The 20,109-nt window shown below is 43.9% G+C and overlaps 1 protein-coding gene across 4 annotated transcripts in view; it reads left to right on the top strand.

Moving 5' to 3' along the window:
- Positions 1-16,967, top strand: part of LOC139409548 (excision repair cross-complementation group 6) — a 50,101-nt gene extending 33,134 nt beyond the window's left edge. For 2 of the 4 annotated variants that reach the window (XM_071154870.1, XM_071154862.1), the window contains exons 14-24: positions 834-950; positions 6,060-6,155; positions 7,391-7,609; positions 7,744-7,854; positions 8,247-8,366; positions 8,666-8,760; positions 11,560-11,705; positions 11,804-12,499; positions 12,875-13,043; positions 13,158-13,236; positions 15,409-16,967. In XM_071154870.1, the coding sequence (XP_071010971.1) occupies positions 834-950; positions 6,060-6,155; positions 7,391-7,609; positions 7,744-7,854; positions 8,247-8,366; positions 8,666-8,760; positions 11,560-11,705; positions 11,804-12,499; positions 12,875-13,043; positions 13,158-13,236; positions 15,409-15,861 (2,301 nt within the window). In that variant the 3' untranslated portion in view covers positions 15,862-16,967. The remainder of the gene's footprint in view (positions 1-833; positions 951-6,059; positions 6,156-7,390; positions 7,610-7,743; positions 7,855-8,246; positions 8,367-8,665; positions 8,761-11,559; positions 11,706-11,803; positions 12,500-12,874; positions 13,044-13,157; positions 13,237-15,408) is intronic. The other 2 variants (XM_071154890.1, XM_071154881.1) reach the window with 1 other exon arrangement.
- The last annotated feature ends 3,142 nt before the right edge of the window (positions 16,968-20,109 follow it).

Consider the following 20,109-nt stretch of genomic DNA (forward strand, 5'->3'; position numbering starts at 1 on the left):
ACACACATTGACTGGATTTAATTATTTAGCTGCTTTTAGATGGCCATCCGTGTTTCCGCTGTCGATAATAAAAAACCTTTACTAATTATTGAAGTTATTAAATGATGAGCGGGCAAAGCACTCTTTCTCTCTATAGCTCTACCCCTTTCTCGCTCCTCTCTTTCTCTCTCATCTGTGTCCATCTTCCGTCTCCCCACCCTCAACTCGCTCTCCCTCGCTCTTTCTTTCCATAGTCCTCTCTCTCTCTCTCCCTTTCTTCCTCCCTCTCCTCTCTAGCTCTGTGTTATATAGTGCCCTGCAGCTATAACACTTTTTGCCCCCTGCTGGCTGTCCCTCTGATCTCAACCCCCCCCCCCCCCCCCCCCCCCCCAAGTGAGGTGGATGACTGATGAATGAATGGTCAACAAACGGTTTAAAGGGTTAAATCGTGACCCTGGGCTGAAGCCGTTTACTGGATCACACACTATAGGCAGCTGATGAAAGGGAGAGAGTTCCCCCTCTAGAGACCACCATAAGCACTCTGATCAATGTTTAATGGCCCAATCTGCTGAGAGGGGAGGAGTGGATAGAGGGAGGTGGGGGGGCTAAACGACAAACATGCCCCAGGACAAATGTTCCATTATAGGTGTCGTGGTCAAGTGTTTGTTCATCTGACCCTTCAGAAGGCGCGTGTGTGTGTCATGTATGTTTACCCAAGGGGCTGTTGAACCATTGTGTTGGTGTCTTTGCTGTCATTTGTTGTAACTGTTTGTTGTGCGTCTTGGTTGTTATAGGTCCAGACTGTGTAAAATTGTGCGCGTGTCTTGAATCGTTGTCTTTTTGTGTTTTTCTAGGTCCAGACAGCGTATAAGTGTGCGTGTGTTCTGAGGGATACCATTAACCCTTACCTGCTCAGACGGATGAAGGCTGACGTGAAGGCCAACCTCTCTTTACCTGACAAGAATGAACAGGTGCGCGTCTCTTTCTGTCCCTCATGTAGTGGATACCAGAAGAGGCTGTAGTCTTTTTGCAATTCTTTTTACAGTTTACTGTTCTACGTTCTTGAGGAACTGGGAAATAAGAATACTAGCATAAAGAACAAGGCAGTATCACACTGCAGACCTGTTCCTGCACAATGCCAAGCAAACCTCAACGAACCACAAGTATGTAGAATGTGCCCATTAATGAGTTGTACCGGGCGTGCCGCGTCTAGATCGGCGCTGTCCGCCCGCCGTAACTGAACCCGTAGTCGGCTCCGTGTTCCTGTGCGCCATTTTAATAGCAAGGCTCAAGCCACGCCACCTGAGAATACACCATTCTTAACCATTATTTGGCTGTGTTTGAGAAGTGGATAATACATTGGACAACTGACTGTCACTTGACCGATTGCTTTCAAAATAGAAACTGACAATATTCATACCTGTGCTAAACCACCTTTTCTGCTGGACTTTCCACTATCGGGGGGAAAAAAGGATGGCGGTTACCATCAGATATTGTAGACGTAGAACAACATGGGTTTTGACCCACGTGTTTTTCAAAGTTGATGGGCAACTACAGAGATGAGAGAATAGAAAACGGTCTCTTTCCAGTAAGTGTTCCCCTTTGCCAATTTAGAAAATTGTTGATGTTTGTTTAGATGATAATGACAACAAAGCGCAATATATGGATTAATAACGTTGGCATGTGTGGTTACAAATAACAACATTTTTATATTTGACATTCAATTAAATACCTGAATTCCCAACAAAATGTTGAGATTTTAATTTATTTTTCTCATTATACAATTGTCTACGTGCAATAATAGTCCATATTTGATGGGTTTTTACAAATTGAGTTGTCTTACTTAATTATGTAGCTGTTACATTTTTCAGAATGTGTTATTTACCTTCTCAATTTTGACGACCGTTGCTAGTTTTAATGGGTACATCTTGGGGTTTACCAGAGGTTTTATACAGTTGAAGTCGGATGTTTACATACACTTAGGTTGGAGTCATTAAAATTCGTTTTTCAACCACTCCACGTTTTCTTGTTAACAAACTATAGTTTTGGCAAGTTGGTTAGGACATCTACTTTGTGCATGACACAAGTCATTTTTCCAACAATTGTTTACAGATTATTTCACTTATAATTCACCGTATCACAATTCCAGGTGGTCAGAAGTTTACTTACACTAAGTTGACTGTGCCTTTATACAGCTTGGAAAATTTCAGAAAATTATGTCATGGCTTTAGAAGCTTCTGATAGGCTAATTTGAGTCAATTGGAGGTGTACCTGTGGATGTATTTCAAGGCCTACCTTCAAACCCAGTGCCTCTTTGCTTGACATCATGGGAAAATCCCCAAAAAATCAGCCAAGACCCAAATTGTAGACCTCCGCAAGTCTGGTTCATCCTTGGGAGCAATTTCCAAACGCCTGAAGGTACCACATTCATCTGTACAAACAATAGTACGCATGTATAAACACCATGGGACCATTCAGCTACCGCTCATACCGCTCAGGAAGGAAACGCGTTCTGTCTCCTAGAGATTAATGTACTTTGGTGCGAAAAGTGCAAATCAATCCCAGAACAACCGCAAAGGACCTTGTTAAGATGCTGGAGGAAACGGGTACAAAAGTGTCAATATCCACAGTAAAACGAGTCCTATATCAACATAACCTGAAAGGCCGATCAGCAAGGAAGAAGCAACTGCTCCAAAACCGCCATAAAAAAGCCAGACTACGGTTTGCAACTGCACATGGGGACAAAGATCGGGAGGCTTGCAAGCCGAAGAACACCATCCCAGTCTTGAAGCGTGGGGGTGCTTTGCTTCTTCACGAAATAGATAGCGTCAGGAGGGAGGAAAATTGTGTATATATTGAAGCAACATCTCAAGACATCAGTCGGGAAGTTAAAGCTTGGTCGCAAATGTGTCTTCCAAATGGACAATGACCCCAAGCATACTTCCAAAGTTGTGGCATAATGTCTCAAGGACAACAAAGTTAAGGTATTGGAGTGGCCATCACAAAGCCCTGACCTCAAACCTATAGAAAATGTCTGGGCAGAACTGAAAAAGCATGTGCGAGCAAGGAGGCCTACAAACCTGACTCAGTTACACCAGCTCTGTCAGGAGGAATGGGCCAAAATTCACCCAGCTTATTGTGGGAAGCTTGTGGAAGGCTACCTGAAATGTTTGACCCAAGTTAAACAATTTAAAGGCAATGCTACCAAATACGAATTGAGTGTATGTAAACTTCTGACCCACTGGGAATGTGATGAAAGAAATACAAGCTGAAATAATTATCTCTACTATTATTCTGACATTTCCCATTCCTAAAATAAAGTGGTGATCCTAACTGACCTAAGACAGGGACATTTTACTAGGATTAAATGTCAGAAATTGTGAAAAACCGAGTTTTTAAATGTATTTGGCTAAGGTGTATGTTACCTTCTGACTTCAATTGTATATGTGTGTCTATTTTAGTCGGGGCTTCTCCCAATGAATTACAATACCACCCGCCCTCCCTCAGCCCTTTTCTCTATCCTGCCTGACTGGCTCCCCGTGAATAGTGCTGGCGGTGCTGCAGCACCTGTGCGCACACTGTTCATTAGTGTAATCACTCGTTTCTCCGTTGACTAGAGGAGCAGGTCTTCATTAGGGTGGCTAGCTAATATCTGGTTGGATCTCAGACACCTACACCAGTGTTTCCATTGGCCGGATTTTTACAGATTTAAAAAAAATATATAATATAAAATGTTTTAGCTGATAAATAAAACTGGCGCTGGAAAAATACAGATACAGAGCCTATGAGCGGAAAATCTGTCGGACAGCTTCTCAAAATCTCATTCAATGCTGCTGGACTGAAGTTTGTGCTTTTATAAGCCCAGTCATTCCATTACAAATCTAAATGCGATTGTGTGTTTTATACTATTTGTATTTCTCAACTGGTAATTGTAGCGCGCTTCCCGTTCACCTTTCAAGTGCATATAAGGCTTCAGCGTGTCACACAGCACTTTGCAATAACCTGGAGGCAGTATGCATTTTGAAAATGGTTTGAAACCTGAACGTTTTACTTCGTATTATGAGGCATGTCTTACCTTGGTTCAAAGTAAAAAATCTGACCATTGAAGCTTGGAGGCAATTATTTTTTATAAAGACTTCCATATGCTATTGAAACCAGTAGGCTTTTTCTCTCATGTTCTAAACTCAGTAAAAAAAAAGAAACGTCCTCTCACTGTCAACTGCATGTGTTTTCAGCAAACTTAACGTGTGTAAATATTTGTATGAAAATAACAAGATTCAACAACTGAGACAACTGAACAAGTTCCACAGACATGTGACTAACATAAATTGAATAATGTGTCCCTGAACAAAGGTGGTCAAAATCTAAAGTAACAGTCTGCACCAGATTTGCCAGTTCTTGCTGTGAAATGTTACCCCACTCTTCCACCAAGGCACCTGCAAGTTCCCGGACATTTCTGGGGGGATGGCCCTAGCCCTCACCCTCCAACAGAACAGGTCCCAGACGTGCTCAATGGGATTGAGATCCGGGCTCTTCGCTGGCCATGGCAGAACACTGACATTCCTGTCTTGCAGGAAATTACGCACAGAACGAGCAGTATGGCTGGTGGCATTGTCATGCTGGAGGGTCATGTCAAGAGGAGCCTGCAGGAAGGGAGGAGGATGTCTTCCCTGTAACGCACAGCGTTGAGATCGCCTGCAATGACAACAAGCTCAGTCCGATCATGTTGTGACACACTGCCCCAGAGCATGACGAACCCCCCACCTCCAAATTGATCCTGCTCCAGAGTACAGGCCTCGGTGTAACGCTCATTCCTTCGACAATAATCGCGAATCCGACCATCACCCCTGGTGAGACAAAACAGCGACTCGTTAGCGAAGAGCACTTTTTACCAGTCCTTTCTGGTCCAGCAACGGTGGGTTTGTGCCCATGGGCGACATTGTTGCCGGTGATGTCTGGTGAGGATCTGCCTTACAACAGGCCTACAAGCCCTCAGTCCAGCCTCTCTCAGCCTATTGCGGCCAGTCTGACTACTGATGGAGTGATTGTGCGTTCCTGGTGTGTAACTTGGGCAGTTGTTGTTGCCATCCTGTACCTGTCCCGCAGGTGTGATTTTCAGATGTACCGATCCTGTGCAGGTGTTGTTACACGTGGTCTGCCACTGCGAGGACGATCAGCTGTCCGTCCTGTCTCCCTGTAGCGCCGTCTTAGGTGTCTCACAGTACAAACATTGCAATTTATTGTCCTGGCCACATCTGCATTCCTCATGAGGAAAAGCTGAGGAAAAGTACATTGTGGCAGTTATTCCAACATCTTCAAAGTGTGCATCGGAATTCGGTAAGAAGTGCACACCGTTGCATGTTCTGTTAAGATGACTAACCATGGGCTTCCTGAGTGGTGCAGTGGTCTAAGGCACTGCATCACAGTATTGCTGCGTCACTACAGCCTGGGATTCGATCTCGCAACTGGCCGTGAGCGGGAGTCCCATAGGGCGGCACACAATTGGCCCAGCGTCATCTGGGTTATGGGAGGGTTTGGGCGGTGGGTGCCTGCAAGCTGACTTCGGTCGCCAGTTGAACGGTGTTTCCTCCGACACGTTGGTGCAGCTGGCTTCCGGGTTAAGCGGGCGGGTGTTAAGAAGCGTAGCTTGGCGGGTCATGTTTCGGAGGACGCATGACTCGACCTTCGCCTCCAGATCCCGTTGGGGAGTTGCAGAGATGATACAAGATCGCAATTGGAAATCACGAAATTGGGGAGATAAAAAAAAAAGATGCGTACCCATAATCTAAATGTGATTTCTGTCATTCTGAGCACCGTGAGTGGACGCCCTAATCAGGTAACGCACCCAATGCATGTGGGTCTGGGAAATTTCTCAAATGTCCATTAAATTCAAATGCTGCCGGTCAGATTTCCCCGCGCGCGCGCGCACACACACACACACACACACACACACACACTGTTCAGTTCATTAATTGTCTCCCTCGGGACAGAGCCTCTAGGCTGAAACCTCTTGTCTTTGATTTCCGCTCACACACTTGTTTCATCAAGGGGTTTTAAAGTGAAGGCTTGTGTTTCTCCAGGTTTTGTTTTGCAGGCTAACAGAGGCGCAGCGTGAGGTGTATCAGGGCTATCTGGACTCCAAAGAGGTCTACCAAATACTGAATGGAGATATGCAGGTGAGTCTCTCCCTCCTCTCCATTTCCTCTCATCTAACTCTTAGCTGGCTCTCCTCCTCCTCTTTCTGCACTGAGGCTCTTTTGTTATTGATCAGAGAATTGTATCTATCAACATTTTTTGATTGATTGACCTTTTGGCTTTGAACAGTCAAGTCAATTGTCTGTCTATACAAATTATTGTGCTGTAACTACAGGCTGATTTTATTTTCATTTTAAGGCCCATGTAAATATATTGTTTTGTTCGACCATCCTGATCTTGCGAGCTTACATTCTGTTTCACTGTGAAAACGAAACAAAAGTGCAGTGGTCAGGATGGTGGATCAGGGCTAATATATCTCAAGTTATGATCTGGATTGGAAATGCACGTTCTGGCATCCCACTGAAAGACGAGTACCTAGTTCAGGTTAAGCCGGTTATTCTTCCAGGAAAAAGATGGGCCTTATTCATTATTTAACACAAACACTGGAGTACTACCCGAGATGGTCTATAATGTTGAGATATGCCATTCTATGGGTTTTGCTCGACATGATGCATGCATAAAGCTTTCTATAGGGACCTGTATGTTATCTCGGTGTGTCATTCACATTAGGATATGTAAGGTCAGTGGTATGATAACTGATGCCTGGTCAGAGGAATGCTCTACAGTGGTTTTTGAGTGTATCTCTGACCCAAGGAAAGGCTTTTACACCAACCGTTCTTCATCACTGCTCTATATTTCCTTGTGCGCGCGCACACACACTCTCAGTGGTCAGTCCTCTCCTTGATGTGGTCTCTGAATCCATTAACCCACATTACTAATGCAGCACTTGGCTAGTGCACTGCAAACACACAACGCACTCTTTGCCTTCTGCAGGGAATTAGTTATGTCGGATCATTCATTAGGACCCTTATGGAAATAATTAGTCTGAAAATGTGTTTGTTTAAAGGGACCAACATCAATATGATCATGGAAATATAATCAAATGTAATGTTGTTGACTGGAAAGCATATTATTTTCTAGCTTGCTTCTTTTTGTAGATCCTAACAATGTAGATGCAACAAATCAATCAATGCTGTGTTTACCAAATGTTTTTGTGCTATGATCAACCTTAAGTTTTGTGAGCTATCTTGTGACACATCGACTGACAAATGAAACAGTTCTACCACAAAGTTGGGGAACACTATCCTCCTAGTTCACAGTGACTGTTTTATTTATTAATGCATTTATATATTGTGTTTTTATACTTCATTTCCAGGTGTTCTCGGGCCTGATAGCACTGCGTAAGATGTGCAACCACCCGGACCTGTTCTCTGGGGGTCCCAAGATCCTGAAGGGTATACCAGAGGACCAACTGACTGAAGAGGAACACTTTGGCTTCTGGAAACGTTCCGGCAAACTGATGGTGGTGGAATCACTGCTCCGACTTTGGTTTAAACAGCAACACAGAGTCCTGCTGTTCACACAGTCCAGACAGGTATGTGTGTGTTGGGGGGGGGGACAGAGACAATGACTGGGTGGGTCTCAAGTTCCATAGAATATTAATCTGACAATCCTGTTAGGCCTAATCCATAACTCTTTCTTCCTCTCTCTCGCGCCGTCTCTTTCTAGATGTTGGGGATATTGGAGGTGTTTGTGAGGGAGAATGGCTACACCTATGTGAAAATGGATGGTACCACCACCATCGCCTCCAGACAGCCTCTCATCGCTCGATACAACGAAGTAAGGGTCTACAATTCTACCCTTTTCACACTTTCTTGCAGACCTGAACCAAACTGTGCTGGCTCAGATATTTCCTTTTCACATTGTCTTTTTCAGCATGCTTCCAGCAACTATGGTTGACGCGTAGTCAGGCCTGTTCAGTATAGCTTAGGTTTGGATCGTCTCGATTCGGCTCAGTAGTGTGAAAAGACCTTTCAGTAAAAAATCTTAACGCTAAGGGCTAGTGTGGAAACGGCATATTGTCTAGCCTGCTGCCCAGTCTCTGGGTATCTTTGCATATGGTCCCATGATCAGACGTGTCCTGATGAGTGATTTAAAAAGTAGTATAAGAAATTGTTCTGTATATGCTTTGACCACCATTATATCCCAATTTGTCCTATCCTCCTTTCCAGGACAAGTCTATCTTTGTGTTCTTGTTGACCACCAGAGTGGGGGGGCTGGGAGTCAACCTGACCGGAGCCAACCGAGTCATCATCTATGACCCTGACTGGAACCCTAGCACTGACACACAGGTACACACACCGCTGACCATAGGGTCGACAGACTCCATGGTACACAGACATATCTGTGACCAGTCAGTCGTTGCCTAACTATGAATCTCCTGCTATTGTCTTGTCCCCTAGGCTCGATGCGCGTATGTGGAGGATCTCACACACACACACACTCACACACTCTTATCACACTCTCACCCCCATGTCCCTGTGTTGTTGTCCTCTAGGCTCGATGCGCTTATGTGGAGGATCTCGCACACACACACTCACACACTCTTATCACACTCTCACCCCCATGTCCCTGTGTTGTTGTCCTCTAGGCTCGAGAGCGAGCTTGGAGGATCGGTCAGAAAAAGGAGGTGACTGTCTATAGACTACTGACCGCCGGGACCATTGAGGAGAAGATCTACCACAGGTAGGAAGGGAAGGAGGGACACTATATTCATATCACTAGCCATTCACCGAGGTACAGCCCTCACTTCCTGAGGGGTTAAAATACAGACTTTGCATATATCTGAGCTCGCTGCATTTTGCCAAAGGCATCAAGAAGGGTAACATTTACTTTCTCAGGCCCCATTATGATATAATATGCCATTTTAGCAGATGCTTTCAATCCAAAGCGATTTACAGTATTGCGTGCATACAATTTCGTATATAGACTTCCCAAAGAAACCGCGACGCTAACGTTGCAAGCGCTCTAGTTTCAAGTTTTATTTGTCACATGCACAAGTACAGTGGCATGCTTAACTTGCAACCCCTTCTCAACAGTGCAATATTCAATATCAAAATAGGAGAACTATAAAAACAAAAATAAGAAATACATTTTAGGTGCAGGTATACTGCATTAATTGAGGTAGATGTGTACATGTAGGCAGGGATTAGGAGAAAGTGACTGGTAGCAGGATGGATAAATCACAATAGTAAACAATACAGCAGCAGCGTAAGTGGTGGGTGTGTGCGTGGTGGTGAGTGTCAGTGTATGCATGTGCGGGTTGAGACCTGTGAGCGTGTGCACTGTCAGTGCATACAGTCCACGGTGGGGGTAGAGGCTCTCGCTCCCTCTTGGAGCCTGTTGGTCCGAGACCTGATACTCTGGTACTGCCTGTTGGACTGATGCAGAGAGAACAGTCTATGGCAGGGCTGGCTGGAGTCTTTGGCAATTTTTTGGGGCCTTCAGATACTGCTTGGTGTGTGTCCTGAATGGCTGGGACCTCGCCCACAGTGATGTTCTGGGCCGTCCGCACCACCCTCTGTAGGGCCTTGCGGACAAGGGTGGAGCAGTTGCCACACCAGGCAGTGATGCAGCCAGTCAAGACGGGATCCAGTTGCAGAGGGAGGTGTTCAGTCCCAGGGTCCCAAGCTTTGTGACAATCTTGGAGGGGGCTATGGTGTTGAACGCTAAGCCATAGTCGATAAACGGCGTTCTCACATAGGATTTTCCCCTTCATGTCTAAGTGAGAAGGGTAGTGTGGAGTGCAATTGAGATGGCGTCGTCTGTGGCTCTGTTGAGGCAGTATGCAAACTGGAGTGGCTCTAGGGTGTCTGGGGTGATGGTGTGGATGTGTCATGGCCAGCCTTTTCTAAGCATTTCATGATTACAGATGTGAGTGCTACAGGGCACTGTGGCAGGTTACTTTAGATTTCTTGGGAACAAGAACGATGGATGGTCATTTTGAGGCATTTTGAGGCATGTGGAGATTTACAGACTGGAACAGGGGGAGGTTGAAAATGTCCGTTACGACACCTGCCAGCTGGTCTGCTCCTGCCCTGAGGATGTGCCCTGGTATTCTGTCTTGCTCAGTGGCCTTATGAGTGTTGACGCGTTTAAAGGTCTTACTCACGTCAGCCTTATGCAAGGCTTGCGGTATTGTCAATGAAGAGTACATAAAAGGCTTGAAGATCATCTGGTAGAGTGGCATCGTTGGGTAGCTCACGGTTGGCTGGTTTGTCCTTTATAATCCGTAATGCATTTTCGTCCTTGCCCAATGCATTGAGCATTGGAGCCAGTGCAATAGGATTCCACCTTATTCCTGTATTGTCTTTTTTGCATGTTTGGTGGTTCTACGGAGGTTGTAGCGGGACTTCGTCATGTGACCGTGGCTACTTCCTTAGCCTCACGGTTAGCTACGTTGGCTGCAATAGCCCTATGTGTAGTGTGACTCTGTCCTTTAGTTGAACATGTGTCTCAGTGTTAACCCAGGGCCTTTGGTTGGGAGAACATCTGACCTTTACTGTAGGGACAACGGTGCAACGTCATCGGTGCACTTTCTGATGAAGCCGGTGACGGGGTGGTGAAACTTGGCGATGTTGGCGAAGTCCCGAAACACATTTCTTGTCCCGTAAAATACCTCTGCTTCATTGGACCACATCTCCACTGAGTGTGTCACAGGCACTTCTTGCGAAGGGAGGCCAAGGGAGTGACTTGTAAGCGTGCTTGTTGGTCGTATAACAGTAGTTTTAGAGCCCCTAGTGGCATAGAACACTTGCTGGGAAAAGTTAGACAGAAAGAAACAATGTCTGAGTTTAATGCATCAATGTAACAATTTATGTTAAATGGAGAGTTGAAGTTAAAGAGAAGCGAGGGCCAGAAAAGTCATGTTTGGGAAAGATTTGGTGAAGTGGTTAAAAAATATATATTGATAGCAGTGCCAGCTATGTTATGTGTGTCGTTGTGAGAGCACTATACAAATTCCACAGTCACAAGACAGGTTGTCAAATAGGCCTATGGCACGTCAAGGGGAACTGTGGCTTACTATTCAGACGGGTTAAATGGACACTGAAATCTGGACACTAACTGTTGATCTATAACCTCTCGCATATTAACTCCTGCAGAATGAAGCATTTCTTGCAGTAAAATTATACACCAAATGTTGGCAACATTTTGACTCCCAAATAGCCTACCAAAAAGTTGGAAATTATAAGCAGTAACCTGTCTCAAAATCATCCCACAGCGCATTTTCTATATTATCGGGTTAGGGTCGGGGCTTCAGATTTTCACTTTGTCACATATAGTCGGGCGATTGTGGATAGGCTATTAGCAATTGTGTGTGCGGGTGAACAAACAGCTGACCGACCACAGGGCTTCTGGACCTTTTACTGTGTCCACGTTTCAAGTAGCTCTTCACCTATGATAAACTGAACTATTTAGATTCTCCTCCCAACACCACCAGGGAGAGACTGTGTTAATATTCACCTCTGGTGTTTTTCCCTTCAGGCAAATCTTCAAACACTTCCTGACCAACCGTATTCTGAAGGACCCCAAACAGCGACGCTTCTTCAAGTCCAACGACATCTACGAACTGTTTACCTTATCTAACCCTGACGGGACGCAGGGCACTGAGACCAGTGCTATATTTGCAGGTACACACACACACACACACGTGGTTCCGCCTGTCTATTCCTATTGGTTTTGTGTTTGTTTTTATTTCCACTCGTTTTTATTTCCACTCATTGTGTAGGCACGGGTTCTGATGTCCAAGCTCCTAAGAAGCCAGTCAGACCAAGGTCTAACCATAGACACTCTGTAACCAATCACAATGTTAGCTCCACTGGAGGTGGAGCCATCCCTTCCCCATCGCCCCGGACTGGAGACAGGACCACCCCCCTTCGCAGTAACATCTCTTTCAATAAGAACAACAGGCTGACGGACAGCGAGGAAGCCGACCAGGGCGAGGCAGATATTCCTATTGGACAGTCCCAGACAGAATGTGACACACAGCATTCTAGGGAGGAGGGAAGCAATGCTCATATACTCACAGATCCAGACAGAGACCAAAACTCCATTCTGACCCACAAACACAGAGACTCACCCGTGACCAGCCCAAACCCACACAAACATTCACACACTAACTCCGTCAGTCCCAGCACACAGAAACAACGAGACAAACACAGTCCACACAAACACAGAGAGTCTCAAGGACCCGGCCCCAGTCCCTACAAACACCGGGAGAAGAGGAAGCACTGTGACTCGACAGTAGAAGGACCTAAAAACAAACACGGGAATCAGAAACAGGCCAAGGTCGAGGGTCATCGCATCTCTTACCTGGTGAAGAAGAGGAGCTACAAAGGACAAGAGGAGCGCGAGGAGCAGCCGGAGAAACAGGACCAGAGACAGAGCGACGACTATGTACTGGCCAAACTCTTCAAGAAGTCGGGTATGTTTTTATGTTAATACATGTTTCCAAGTAATGAAATATATTTTTGTTGGTAGTTATGTCGCTTTAATGCTTATTCAGGAAAGTTATTATAAAGTGTTATCGTACTTTCCTTTACGCGTTTCAAGAAATCGGGTACCTCTGCACATGAGGCATTATTTGCCAGGTAAAGTATTGTTAGACTGAAGGTGAAGCTCTTCATTTAAATCGTAGAAGATGAACTACCATGAACCAAACTGTGTTTTTGTGTGTGTGTTTTTTTGTTTGTGGTGTTTAAACCACAATTTGTGTTAATGATTTTGTCCTACAATCACAGGGTAAAGTAAAGCTACACAGTGCATCTTTAACCTTCTTCTCTCGGTCTCTCCTCTCTAGGTATCCACAGTGTGATGCAGCATGACTCCATCATGGAGGCATCTAACCCAGACTTTGTCCTGGTGGAAGCTGAAGCTAACAGAGTAGCTAAAGACGCTTTGAAAGCTCTGAAGGTCTCCAGACAACACTGTAGACTGCCCTACAACCAACCTGCCCCAGCTCCAGCCAGGTACACACACACACAGCCTAGCACACACAGACTAACACTGTAGACTTCTACATTGAGTGGAGGATTATGGGTATTGTAGTTTGAATATGTGTGTGGGTGGTTGTGTGTCTACAGGAAGAGGTTTGGTCAGAAGAAGAATCCTTTGCTGTCTGCTCCTCCTGCTACAGTTGTCCCAGCTCAGGACAAATGCAAGGTAACTACACACCTCAACACCACTGAGGTAGACAACATATTTGTATTAGGGCACACAAAATAAAATGTTTTTCACAGGGTGTCTGCTGGTCCTTAAAATTTAGTTTAGCTAAATGAAAGGCCTTTAAAATGTCTTAATGTCAGTTTTCAATGGTCTTAAAAAATTCAACTGGAGACGAGTGTGTTTCCGCAATGTTGTGCAGCTGCTTATTGTTGCCACCACTGCAAAATAAACAGTATAGTGCATTGTCTTCATAATTCCTCTAATGAAAGTGTCTGCCCATGTTCCTGTTTCGCCAGGACCTGCTGCAGTGATAATGAGCGAGCCACTTTTAACTTCCTTTTCCACTGCACTTATTTTAGAGAAAAAAAAGTGTTCTGATTCTAGCTATAAGAAAAACACAGCAATCCTGTGTAATATTCAGGGCATAAAATTAACACCCGCCACCTGACAAATGCAGGTAGATTTTGGCATTGGTGGGTAATAATGTCTAATTCACCAGCCACGTTGGCGTGTGGTAACTCTCCGGGCTCTACAGTGTGAGTGTTTAATTTTTTAAAAAGTGTGTGTTGTGATTTTATAGCAAAATAAATGCTGCAGTAGCTGTTTTCAAAGTATTTCTGCCATTTTGTTTCATATCTACTAATACACAAAGAAATCTGAATCCTAAGGTTATAGCTATCCCACCTTGCAACAGCAACTCTGCCTGTCTGGGGGGCTGTGAGCACTGAAAGATTTGTTTTTAGAATTATTGGGCACAGGCATAAAAGTTGGTCTAATGTCTACTAAAGTGAGACTTTGTCCTCGTGTTTCTTGGCAATTTACATTGTTTTGTTCACAAGCTAGGTTGCTTTTCGATGTTTGAGTTTGCTCTCGCTGCTAGCAAAAAGAGACATTGTTGGCCTCAACTAGTGACGTTCTCACGGGAACATGTGATGACTCCAGCAGCCCTGTTACCAAGGTTACCTTAAAGGGGCAGCTAAAGTGTTTTGTCAGATTCTGTGACTCAGGTCACAGAATATTTTATTAAATCAAGCAATATACCACATTATTTCTTACTAATAATAAATGTCTTGTTTTAGAAACATTACTAAGCATGCTCATCATTTTTTGTGTATCTTTGTGTAATTATGCCAAAAACAAATCAAAGTTGCTGCTAGATTTTTTTTATCTACCAACCACAGTGGCTGATATAGAAAAACGTTTGTTTAAGGCCCTGGTAATACTCATCACAGTTGAAGAGAGGATGTTCTCAGCTTTGTGCAGGTATATAGTTTTTTTATTTCTCAGCTGTCTGTTTTACAACCGAGATATGGATCTGCGATACGGAGCACGCAAAATTAGCATTGTCCATTGCGAGCTCATCGGCCTCTGCGAGCGCATTGGCCTCACTGGGTATTAGGCTATGACAGCGACGTTTTTGGGGGGGGAATTAATCATTACTTTACTGTTAGATTAAAACATGGTTACTTCCAGTGAAAATTATACTTCGAGGTAGTGATCTAGCTAATGTGTTTTTTATTTTCCACTTACCCAGGTGAATTAACACCAAATATATTCATCTGTGATTTTAGTGCACGTAAAGATGTAGGAAAATGAATCTCTATTGAACAAAAAATAGAGACATATTTTAACTGTAAAATATGACAATGGACTAATTGTCAACCTAAAATGCATTACAATCACAGGATTAGGTTGCAGTGCACATCAAAATATCTTGAGTCATGCATTCCTGCCTAGATGAAAAAAGCTATTTGAATACCATCTCAGTAGTCTATTGCACATCTTTATTAAAGCACTGTGAATGCCATCAGAAGATGGTTAGCCTACACATTGTTTTCTATTAGTGACGGTGTGAAGAAATATGGGAATATTAGCAGGTTTGTAGCACACGTAGACCTCAATTGGTATTACATTGCATTTCAATTGGCATTGAACAGGTCTTTAAAAAGTCTTAAATTCAACTTGATGGAACCTGCAGATGGAAATGGAAATTTGTGTTTCTTATTGGACACATCCAGGTAGTCCCTCCATGTTTCGGTCTGTTTACCTCTGTTAGGTGCCTAATGAGCATGACCCTGCTGAAACATATAGTCAGATATTCTCTGTTCTCCATGTTCTTCATTATTCTGTTCTCTGTTGTAACCCGGTGTGTCTGCTTTATCTGTGTAGGACGCTGCCATCATCAAGAAAACCATCGCTAGGAAACCCATCCCGGGGGGTCACTTCAGTGGAGAAGGGGTAGAGGTGGGAGGCTCTTCCTCTACTACGGCCCCCCTCTCTTCCTCCACTCTACTGGCCCGCATGAAAGCTAGGAACCACCTCAGCCTGCCCCAGAGAGAAGGGGATGAAGGAGAAGAGGAAGAGGGGGGTGCCCGTATCCCCTCAGGCCCTCCTGCCCCCCCTACGGAACACGATGAACTCCTGGTGGAGCTGAGAAACTTTGTGGCATTCCAGGGAGCTGTGGATGGACAGGCCAGCACCAAGGAGGTCCTGGACCACTTCACCCCCAGACTGACCCACACCCAGACCCCTGTCTTCAGAGAACTACTCCGAAACATCTGTAACTTCCACAGGGCAAAGGGGCAGGAGGGGACGTGGAGACTTAAACCTGACTACAGATAATGGGAGTAAGGAGAAGGGGAGAGGAGACTCACATCTGACTACTTGTAGTGAGGGTGAGGCAGAGGAGGATAAGTCTGGATTGATGGAGAGGAACTTGAGGCTAAAAAAAAAAATCATTTTGACTGATGGCGAGGAGATAGGAAAAAGAGGGAGAAGGGGACCTGAGTTACTGTAGTAGTTGGGTTGGGGGGGTGCTATTAATGAAAATGTCATATTTATTTGTTTATACCTGGGATCTACTTGAATTCAGACATTTTACATGTAACTGACATTGTAGCTAGAAATTGAATACTGTTATTGTGGCAGCAGGAAATTATGCAGATGTTTTTAATTCAAAATAAGAGTCCCCCTACAAAGACACGTTAAACTTGGGGAATATGCAGTACAACGGTTTTTCACAGGATTGCAACCACCTTTTAAGAAAATGTCTTGATCATTTGACGTACTTTTATTTTTAACCCCATAGAGACGATTTTCACGTCTTAATCCGCCGATGTCGCACTTCCGCATCTGCGGTGAAAGGTGGCAGAGCTAGAGCTGTGTTTGTCAGACCATGAGACATTCCAAAATATCAGTCTTCTCACAAATGTCTGTAGCGTCTGAACGGCCTACAAACTGTTACCCCTATATGGATAGATGAAACTCTCACGAACACAATGTTGTGCTCTACGACCCCCACAAGCGTCTTGGGACTCGTTTGAAGTCGGTACAGATGATCTGCCAACTTCTGTCTGTAGCGTCTGAACAGTTTGGGCTACATGCTAATATATCTCACGAACACGTACACTACCGTTCAAAAATTTGGGGTCACATAGAAATGTCCTTGTTTTTGAAAGAAAAGCAACATTTTTTTGTACATTAAAATAATACAGAAATACAGTGTAATTACTATTGTTGCTGGAAACGGCAGATTTATTTTATGGAATATCTGCATAGGCCCATTATCAGAAACCATCACTCCTGTGTTCCAATGGCCCGTTGTGTTAGCTAATCCAAGTTTGACATTTTAAAAGGCTAATTGATCATTAGAAAACCTTTTTGCAATTGTTAGCCCAGTTGAAAACTGTTGTTCTGATTTAAAGAAGCAATACAACTGGCCTCCTTTAGACTAGTTGAGTATCTGGAACATCAGCATTTGTGGGTTCGATTACAGGCCAGAAACAAAGACATTTCTTCTGAAACTCGTCAGTCTCTTGTTCTGAGAAATGAAGGCTATTCCATGGGAGAAATTGCCAAAAAACAGAAGATCTCGTACAACGCTGTGTACTACTCCCTTCACAGAACAGTGCAAACTGGCTCTAACCAGAATAGAACGAGTGGGAGGCCCCGGTGCACAACTGCAAGAGGACAAGTACATTAGTGTCTAGTTTGAGTAACTGATGCCTCACAAGTCCTCAACTGGAAGCTTCATTAAATAGTACCTGCAAAACACCAGTCTCAAAACACTTTGCTGAGAACGCCACTTGCCCGCATGCATATAGTGCCAACTGTAAAGTTTTCTGAAGGAGGAATAATGGTTTGGGGCTGTTTTTCATGGTTCAGGCTAGGCCCCTTAGTTCCAGTGAAGGGAAATTGTAATGCTACAGCATGCAATGACATAGAAGATTCTGTGCTTTTTACTTTGTGGCAACAGTTTGGGGAAAGCCCGTTCCTGTTTCAACATGACAATAGAATAAAACTTTATAGTCCATCCAGGATGGACATTTTTCTTTGGTATCACCTTCATTAAAATAATCACATACATTCTCACATCATACACATTTAAACCAGTCAGTCCATCATGTTGCATACACTAACAACATGGAAGACATTAATTAATTCACTCACAAACGAGCACTGTCCCAACTGCACTTGATAGATAAGTACATGTACCGATACAATTGACTTTGCATTTAGTAGTTCAACAGCACAAGGAATTAATGAATGTTTGAAAACGTTCTTCTTGGCTGCCCCTGTGCACAAAGCGAAGTCCATACAGAAATGGTTTGTCGAGATCAGTGTGGAAGAACTTGCCTGGCCTGCACAGAGCCCTGACCTCAACCCCATCGAACACCTTTTGGATGAATTGGAACGACGACCACGAGCCAGGCCTAATCACCCAACATCAGTGCACAACCTCACTAATGCTCTTGTGTCTGAATGGAAGCAAGTTCCTGCAGCAATGTTCCAACATCTAGCGGAAAGCCTTTCCAGAAGAGTGGAGGCTGTTGTAGCAGCAAAGGTGGGATCAACTCCATATTAATGACCATGATTTTGGAATGAGATGTTTGACCAGCATACTTTTGGCCATGTAGTGTATTTATACCAGCATTTCTTTAGAAAGTTTACACCAACACTGGTATGTTGAAAGCTATACGTAAAGAAATACACTTTTAGTAAAATACAAGTATATGTAATTGGATTAGTCGTCTACACAACTTAAATTGGTATATTGAGCTGAGCAATGAGTTTAATACAGAGTGCTGGTGAGTCCTTACTCCACCCACTCCATTCACTGCAATGCAATACACAACATATGAGTTACATATTGGCTTATAGAGAAGAAATATAATGCCACCGTAAAAGTGGGGTAGGGATTACTCAATATGGTCTGTAGAATCTAAATAGGGTTTTATTTCTTGGGGGGACTGAGTCTACATACCCAGCCAGCACTTTTACTCCACCCATTCCAACAGTCCCAACGCAATACACTGTTGGCCTATAAATTACATATTGGCTTAGAGGGGTAAAAAAGACTGCCGTTGTGCATTGTGTCCTATGGAATGGGTGTAGTAAAAGGCCAGCAACGCTGGCCATCAATGCCCATGAAATTATACCATACAGATTCTACAGACCCTACTTTTTTCACTGTAAGACCCATATTGTAACTCATATGCTGTGAATTGCATTGCAGTGAATGGAGTGGGTGGAGTAAGGACTCACCAGCACTCTGTATTAAACCCGTTGCTCAGCTCAATTGGCACAAATAAAAAAAAAATCACTGTAAGACCAATATTGTCAACATACCAGTCTGAACATTGTATTTTTCAAGTAGCCTTAAAATAATGTAAACATTTAACAAATATTCCATAAATTCTTTCTTGCATTTGAAGCACAATAAAAATCGACATTGATTAAAATGTCATATCTTTTGAATGAGTATCCATCCACCTTGCAATGTTAAGAAATGCGTGCTTTAATTTAGGTTTCTTCATTACCATAGGAAAGTGATGTCATGCTTAGTGCTGTTTGAAGGATAGTAGTCAGAGATTGACTCTAAGGAAAAATACAATATACATGGAGTGTACAAAACATTTGGAACACCTTCCTAATATTGAGTTGCACATCCTTTTTCCCTCAGAACAGCCTCAATTCGTCGGGACATGGACTCTACAAGGTGTCAAGCATTCCACAGGGATGCAATCCTATCCTTGTGGCATGGGGCATTATCGTGCTAAAAAAAAATCTATTTGAAAATGGATACACCTGATTCAGATGTCCTGAAATGTTGCTCCACTTTTACCAATGGGCCCATTGTGTGCAATGTTGACACGTGGCATAATGGATGCATGTACTCGTTGTTTTCTCCATACCCTAGTCCTCCAATCAGCATTAAATGGCAGGAACCGGATTCATCAGACCATGCAATGTTTTCCAATTCTCCAGTATCCAGTGTTTTTGTTCCTGAGCCCACTGCAGCCGCAACTCTATAAGGTCGTCGGCTGTTCTACCCAATTTGTATCAATGTACGACGAGTTGTGCATTATTTTATTGGTCTTTGGGATCCAATGTTGTACTGGACTGTCAGTTGACTAACTGTTTCCCGCCCGTCTGTTGCTCTGCACAATTCGTGTCAACCTTCTTTGTCCTCTTTCATCTGTGACCCATTTTAGACCACTGGCCTGCCATTGGCTGGATGTCCTTTGGGTGGTGGACCATTCTTGATACACACAGGAAACTGTTGAGCATAAACAACCCAGCGGCGTTGCTGGTGCTCCCGGCACCTACTAACATACCGCGTTCAAAAGCACTTCAATATTTTGTCTTGCCCATTCACCCTCTGAATGGCACACACACAATCCATGTCACAATTGTCTTGAGGCTTAAACATTTTTGTAACCTGTTTCCTCCCATTCATCTACATTGATTTGAAGTGGATTTAACAGGTGACATGAATAAGGGATCATTGCTTTCACTTGATCAGTCTGTCATGGAAAGAGCAGGTGTCCCAAATGTTTTGTACACTCAGTGTATATTAGTAATACAATG

This window comes from Oncorhynchus clarkii, chromosome 1, assembly GCF_045791955.1.
Source record: "Oncorhynchus clarkii lewisi isolate Uvic-CL-2024 chromosome 1, UVic_Ocla_1.0, whole genome shotgun sequence".
In the NCBI taxonomy this organism is placed as follows: domain Eukaryota; kingdom Metazoa; phylum Chordata; class Actinopteri; order Salmoniformes; family Salmonidae; genus Oncorhynchus; species Oncorhynchus clarkii.